The sequence below is a fragment of the Chiloscyllium plagiosum genome, unplaced genomic scaffold (genome assembly GCF_037043375.1).
Source record: "Chiloscyllium plagiosum isolate Xiang-an unplaced genomic scaffold, Cpla_swu_hap1 HiC_scaffold_38, whole genome shotgun sequence".
Lineage (NCBI taxonomy): Eukaryota > Metazoa > Chordata > Chondrichthyes > Orectolobiformes > Hemiscylliidae > Chiloscyllium > Chiloscyllium plagiosum.
The window spans coordinates 75,547,077-75,555,148 of record NW_028270176.1 but is presented as its reverse complement, the minus strand read 5'-3'; the positions used below and the strand labels follow the sequence as shown (position 1 = coordinate 75,555,148).

Sequence of the window (8,072 nt, the reverse complement as noted above, 5' to 3'; positions counted from 1 at the left end):
TGTTGTTTTCTGAATAACTGAATGAACGTTGACAATTTTGGCTGATGAATGTTTCGTTGGGCGCTTTAGGTGGTGATTTCTGCATTACTAACCCAGGCTGCCCTGACATTGGGAGTACTTTCAGTTTAGACAGTGCAGAGTAAACTTTCAAACTCCTTTGCCTGCCTTTTTTTCGGCTTCTGGTAGAGCAAAGCTCCTAATTTGTATCATTAGGTGACCCGAGGTCGTGACCCTTTGTGCATAAGAGGAAATGTTCTCTAATCATTCTGCCTCTGGAGTGTGCCATCAGGCATTTCGTGTGAAAGATGTATTTACATTAGTGGGCTGCATGTCACGCAGTATTAAACTAAATGACTGGATGAAATACAACCAAACAGAACAAGTGAGTTTCTTGGCTGGGAAAGGAGTAGTATGTGGGAAAATGTATTATTATTGACTGGCCTTGAAGAAAGAATTAAGCAAACTCAAGGCTAGTAAATATTCATTCAAGATTTATTAACCATTTCAGAAAGCATTTTTATCCAAAAAGTTGATGTAAAAGCTAACAGAAGTGAATATAATGGCTGGATGCCACATTGAGATGAGAACACATGCGCTGTGAGCTGGGAATTTTGTGTACATCAGTTACAGTCACAGGAAAGGGAATACAAAGTTTCATCTGAAAGGGTAGGCAACCATTCTGAGTAAGGAACAAATAAAAACAAAACAAATCGGCTTCAAACAACTGAGAAGCTACAAATTCTTCCAACCACATCCTCTCAAAGATATCAAAGTAAAAACGAAAATCCATCAATAATTGTCTCAGTTACACGCTGATAAATTGAAGTAATCTCACTGTTAGAGTCAGCAACAGGACAGATTGTAGATTGGCAATTCAGAGACCGTGATAAGCAGATCAGGTAAATCAAAGTGGTCCACAACTCATTTACTTAACCTGGAAAAGAGAGATAAAACAAAGACGCAGATATTTATGATCAGGGACTTTCAGATTTAATGTTTATTGAATGGCACACTTAGAGATTTCACAAAACCTATTGGGCTGCTTGGCGTGAGAAAGATATGATTATTCTCACCTTCACCAGAGTGACGGCAGCGCAGTAGAAAATACTCAGGAAGAACAAGGTGATGAACGTGGAAGCAGTTGTCCAGATGTTGCTGTGATCATCCTCATAGTCTTCAATCCAAGTGCGATCTATTGAATCTATGAATATAAAGCCGAGAGAACGCATTTAGATTGTTTATTGATCCAGATCGATCTATCTGCACCCAAGTTATGTAATTGGAGACCATTACATCTTCATAAAGCAGTCAGGTATTTCTCAAGTGTGACTCTTATCTGTATCTATTAGTGCATTATTGACTCTCAGCATGAAATTACAAATACTAACTGCACATGTTCTTTCTTCATTGTCCATGTCAGAATGTTTTAAATTATTTTTATTTTAATCTATTATTTAAGGATATTATTATTTGAGGAATGCTTATGACGAATGATTATTTTAATTATATCATTATAATATAAATATAGGCTGTGACAGCAGTTTAGTTAAAAATTGTGGCCATCACTGAATAAAAGTTCAAATGTGATTCTCATCTTTATGTATTGGTGACCAATTGTTTGGCAAATCATGAATATAAGTGACATCACAGTCAGGACATTGCTTCATATTTTTGTTTGTAGGATCTGTATATTTCGGAATAAGTTTTTGTACATGTGTACCTTAATTTATTTGATCTACTGCTTGGTGTGTTTGGTTTTCCTTTAATGTTTGTGTATGTGGTTATGAGAGTCTCTTACTTCACTCTTGCCCATGTTGGAGTCTGTGCATGAATAAACATATTCCTGTTCCTTTACTGCTGGTATGCTCATGTTTTTTGTGCACCTAAATTTTGGTCGTTTCACATTGTGTAAACATCATCATGCTAATATGCCACTTCGTTGCTGCCTATGCTTATTTTGTAATGTCTTTGTGAGTGTTCACTTTTCATTAGTGCTATCTAAGATGTATGCTTATGTGTCTGTTTCAGATCCTACCTAAACTAGGTTATTTTCATGTTTATGCTTAATAAATGTTAGCATGCAATGTTATGTTTTGATGGATGTTTATATTTAAATGATGATGTCTGCTTGTGTGGCAATCTTTCCCAAACCATCTCCTGATAAGCTTGTTTTGTCATTGTTTGTGGATGCTTGCTGATGCTTGTGCCCATTATCCTCATTTAATAAACGCCCCTCCATTTGTTGATCTATGAACTTGTGTGTCTGCATGTAAGACTCTGAATTTGTGTGCAGGTGTGACATTGTATACATGCTGATCAATGTGGTTTAAAAATAACTAATTAAGCTGCCTCTGTCATTTGTGATTCTGAAAATTTGAAAATAATGATATTATTGTTTATCTCTGTGCACTTACGTGCCTTTGTGAGTCGACATGTGGGAGGTCATTTTTCGGAATTTGTATCTGTGTGTTCATGTGTGTATGTCTGTATCCATTGTGCTGTATGAATGTATATGTATTCATGCCCCTTTGTGTGTTACCGTGTGTCTATGTTTCTCATGGTTATGTGTGAGTACTCCTGATCATTTGTGCAAATGATTTTCTTTCAGTGTATGTGAGTTTTTGTATGAGCTTAGGTGAGTGTTCAAGTACCACTTGCATGTGTGGCTCTGTGTGAGTATGCGTGTGTGACATCTTATCTATATGCACATTTGAGTGTGCACATAAATATGTGTCTTTAGGTGAGAGCCCGTATATGTGTCATTACGTGTGTATTTGTGATCATCTCTCTGTAACTGTTCTTATACCAGACTGCAATGTTTGTTATTCTAATTTATTGTTTTAATTTTAATGGATTGCTCATAATTAGATTTGACCTTGGTGTTGTAGGAAACATTTCCCATCATCGTGGAGAGATAAGCGTTTTATGAGCAACTCTTCTGTTGCAGTGATAGAATTTCTGTCTCTGAGAGAAAAGGCGTGAGTTCAATTCCCCACTGCCCCAGAGATAACATTTCTGAATATGTTTATTAGGAAATGCCTACTTGTGTTCTGTATGTGAAACAAAATGATATCAGGTATTCGAATACCAGAATTGATCCCATGTGCTCCAGAAAACTGAGACAAAACTATGGAATTCAAACCGGGACGATGCAAACATCAGTTTTGGATTATGGGAATCAATGTTAATCGTTTGTTAACAGAGCCAAGCGTGTTCAATGTGTTTCAAATGTATTATTTTGCATGGAAATGTTAAATCTTTGGACAGTAAGCAAGAAGCTGACTAATCCTGTTCGTAATTGGGTTACATTAAAGAGGACATTTATCATGAAAACTCTGCACAGGGAGCAAGATGACAGACCATTCATCGTTCCCATTCCCTCTGCTCCATGACAACTTATCTATCGATTCTCTTTGGTGTGAACGTGAAGATACATCCTGTCAACTCATGCGCTGGCGCAAGATCCCTGGCAGTTCCCCAGAAACAAAGGTTACATTCAAACTGCTCTGCTTTCTTAATGATTGGTGCAATGTGGCAGTTTAAAACTGACATGAATTTTGTAAGAATGTCCAATCGGGGGAATCAAGAACACCAAGTTCAAAACTCGTGCTCGACACTTGACATAAAATGAACATTATCAGATTTTGTCACAGAGGGATTTAGGATGGTTAAGGTACTTGGTGAAACCCTGCAATGAGTGAGCTTTACTCTATCTCTGACCCAGGGTGTATCTCAACAGAGAACATTAACTGCACAAGACACTCATCCTAGACCTATTATTAATCCACTTTAACTACACAGTTGGAATGGAAGTCAGAGTGAGAAACAACTAATTCAGTATTTAACTCAACAACTGGAGGAAAAAAACACTTCATTACTTCCGTTGAATTATTAAATGCAACTTTGAGATTTTTATTGACATGAATTAACAGTGTCCATCAGTGCAAGTGAAATGTTTACGAAACTCGGTTTACCGCTGGATTTATCGACTGTTCTGTTGATGATCTTCAATGGAATCGCTTCATGCCCCACCACACAGGAGTAAGAAGCACCGCTGGCCCACTCCTCCGCTGTAATGGATAACAGGCTGTACATGAAGAAGGAGGTGTTGTCGCTCTCCGCTATCACCTCGGTGTTCTTGTAGTTACTGGGATTCACTGGCTTGTCATTGTTTGTCCACTTGACGAAGATCTCTCGGGGGGAGAAACCTCTCACTTAACAGGTCAGGGAGAGAAACCTCTGAGCGGAGATTTCTTCTGTTGGTGGCAGGAGGACCGACACTGATGGCTCCAGCGGATTAATCACTGCAGAATATTTGAGACAAATTGAAATCAACCAAAAAAGTCCTGAATCAATATCACAATTTCACTAAATATTAAATACGCCATTTTTAATTTGGGATTTATTCACTTTCCTTTTCTAAAGGAGCAGTATGATACACATTCTGTTCAGTAAAAAGAGTAAAGTTTAATGTGAAAGTTGCCTGCATGTTTCCAGCCCACAACAAGGGCATTCTGTCCAACTGTCATTGCTGATGGTGACGTCACAACCCAGGCTTCTTCCCACCTTTTCTGACTTAATCAGAATACAATATCCTTTGGTCCATCTTTTTCTTAATCAGCGACTTAGCTATCCTGCCTTCAGATGCATCATTAATGCCCCCAGTGGTGTTTGTTCATTACCAATCAAAGCCTGTCATTGATGTAACTGGATCTGGATTACACATGGGATCCTGTGTGCTTTAATCTCACCGCTCACCTTTCTCCTTGTGGATGGAGTCTCTCAGAGGAGTCGGTACATTCTGACGGTACACCACACATTCAAAAGTAACGCCACTCAGCCAGGCTTCAGTGGAAATGTCTAATTTGCTGATCACGCTGTCGGGATTCTGTCCAGGCTGGTCAGCAATCTCTGATTTCAGAGGCTTCTTTTCTTATTTCCAGGTCACGTTGACTCCAGAAGGAAGATTGGACACAACGCAGGTTAACGTCACCGTCGCTTCCAGTAAGACTTGTTCTACTGGGGGTGGGAGGATTTTAACGGTGTTAGGGTGGCACTCGGTATCTTCTATGAAACAAAAATCAAGTCAATGAAAAATGCCCCTTTCTGATACAAACAGCCAATCTTCAGATTACTCCTTCACAGGGTGAAGACACCACCTTCAAAATGGCAACTCCAACTATTGCTGAAACGATGCTTACTATTGTTGATGTATTTTGATCTGTGAAAGCATTTGTTATTACCTAAGACATACCCTGTGTAATTATTTCGAAAGAAGACTGGCTTTGTAACAAGTGAAACCTGTGAAAAAAGTAAAATCATCGAAGATACCATCATGTAACCCATGGAATTACCTTTCTTTTGGAGTTTGTCTCTCACTTAAGACCATCTATTGATACTTGCGACAAGAGTAATCTGAATATAATGAGTTCATTTCCATGTGCATAACCCTTAGGTGCAAGTGCTGCTGGTCATGCTGACTGCCAAATCGCATCCCAAATTTTGGACAAATTATAATAAATAATAATTATTCTCTTTGCAGAGTTCTAAAGTGTTACAGGAGCGGTGAACAGCCATGGAAATTCTGTTCATTATATTTAACATGATCAAAAATACTTTGCGTTATTGGTGTGATGTCATTCTCTAATTTATGTCATTGTTCCTTGTCGGCTGTGTTTGGAGTAGATCTGAAAACAAGACATTGAGTACAGCAGTGGATATCGAGAAGGACACGCATCTCCTTAAGTCTTTCCCTCCATTCAGTTTGTTCATAACTGGTCTGTACTTTAACTTTACCAAGCTGCATTTTTTAATTTCTTCATCGAGCAGGGGAGAACAAAAACAAACAAAAGCGTCTTAAATTAATCTACAAACGCGATGGAAATGTCACTAATTTTATAGATATCCACTACTCACTGTGTAAACATCGTCACCCCAAACCAGGCGAAATCAGTCTATCTCGACTTCCTCGTTCATTCATCCCTATTGTAGCATTCCCATCAGAATTTATTCTCCTGCCTCATCCACTAATTACAGAGAGCATCTTAAAGAAGCTAAGTGAGATCACGTTTATCCCAGTTCATCAAATGTGATAACCACTTGGTCTGTGGTCTGATCCAATAAGTTAAAGAGCTCAGTACCCGAGAAAAATCGATGTCCTACAATGTACAAGGTCAACAGGTCATTCCTGAGCAGGGAATGAAGCATTGAATCCATTTTGATTTATTTTCAAGTATGGATTACTGCATATTTTAACCACGTCATTTTGAGACCACAGCATCATAAGATAGAGGATCAGAATAAGGCTGTTCGGCCAATCCAGAGTTTAGATCAGAATGATGCTGGAAAAGCACAGCAGGTCAGGCAGCATCCGACGAGCAGGAAAATCGAGGTTTCGGGCTAAAACCATTCTCCTGCCTTCTCCCCGTACTAAACAAGAGCCGATCTATCTCTGGCTTGAATACACACAATCGCCTGGCCTCCACAGCCGGCTGCAGCAATAGGTTCCACAGACTCATCACCCTCTGGCTGAAGAAATTCCTCCCCATCTCAGTTCTAAACGGTGCCCCCTTGACCCTGAGACTGTGCTCTTATTTCCTAGTCTTGCCGACCAGTCAAAACACCTATTCCACGTTCACTTGACCTCAGTCTCTCAGTATTTTCTATGTTTCAATCAGATATCTATCCAATATCCCCCTTCACCCCCAAACTTATCCTTGAAGCGGCTACCAGGCAAGGATTCAGCACTCTGAATGCCTCTCCCAGCATGGTCAGGCAACAAACTATTTAACAAAGCTCACTGTCTATATGTTTATCTTCAACAGAGAGGAAACATGCTTTTCTGACTTGCCAAAATCAGAATTATGAGCAATGCTAATGTAACACTCAAACTGAAATGAGATACGTGGCATGTTGGGAAATGAGAAGCTGTACCGTGCTGTTTACTAGTGTGTTTGATTCACATCAGAGTTCAGAATGATTTGTAGCTCTGTCAATATGTGTCTCTTACCCTGGAGTGCGGTGATGTTTTTACTTTGAGTGTTCTCTCCATGAGTGACCTGGCAGGTATAAACTGCGCTGTTGAACCATTCACCATAAGGGACCATCAGCCGACTCATCACCGAGAAGTTCCCGTTCGCCTCACACATGGGAGACGTGAAGAAGCCAGAATCCAAGGGTCGGCCATTTTTCAACCAAGCACTGATGATGTCGCCTAGCCAGGGGACGAAACGTTTGCAACAAAAACTTCCAGCTCGGCGAACAGAACCACAAAAACGAACACCCGAGCTACAAATCTTCGCACAAACTTTGAACGGAGATCGACTTCGGATTGAAATCGATGATTGAACAGACGACGGTTGCAAACTTGCTGCTTGCGATTTCTTCACTGGAGCTCACAGTTAGGAGAAGGGTTGGTTGGAGAGGATCTGTACCTTTACGAAACACATCGTATAAATTATCTGACGAATTTCAGAACAAATACAATCAGTTCTCATATATCATGGTTTCTTGCGGTTAATGGATACAAGAATCATAATTGTGCAGAGTGCTGGAGAAGCTGGGATCCACACAGAAAGATCAGCAGGACAATGTGAAGGCTAAAATTATAGGAAACAGCAAGGGAGTCAAGGAGGCATAGAAACTAGAGGCCGGTAACATCAGAAGGGAGATAGCAATGTTGGATGGTATTCGTTTTAATGACAGAGTCTGATGAACAAGGCAGACGAATTACTGGCATAAATGAAGAAATGATGCCGTTGCTATCATGGAGACATATTGATAGCCGGGCAGGAGTGACTATTCAATATTCCAGGATTTAGTGCCTTCAGGCGAGACAGGGAAAGATGGAAAATGATGGGGGGGGGGGGGGGGGGTATGCGGTACAGAATGTTGTTTCTGTCGCAATTCTGACAAGAGTATTTTAGGCTGTAAAGAGAAATGAAATCATGGATACCTCCTTGAACAAAGGCAAATGGACAGTACTTCAAAACCAAAATACAGCAAACATAACGACTGGGAGAGCAGGATAGACCTTACTATAGGTCCAAAATACCAACTGCAAATACATGGGC

General features: G+C 39.9%; 1 gene segment (V, D, J or C); it reads right to left on the bottom strand.

Annotated features, from left to right (window-relative positions):
* Positions 1–486: 486 nt before the first annotated feature.
* On the bottom strand, positions 487–7,749 carry LOC148139642 (Ig heavy chain C region, membrane-bound form-like). The segment is given in 5 exon segments: positions 487–934; positions 1,074–1,201; positions 3,975–4,304; positions 4,759–5,067; positions 7,010–7,749. Coding segments are annotated over 3 exon segments (258 nt in total).
* Positions 7,750–8,072: the final 323 nt, after the last annotated feature.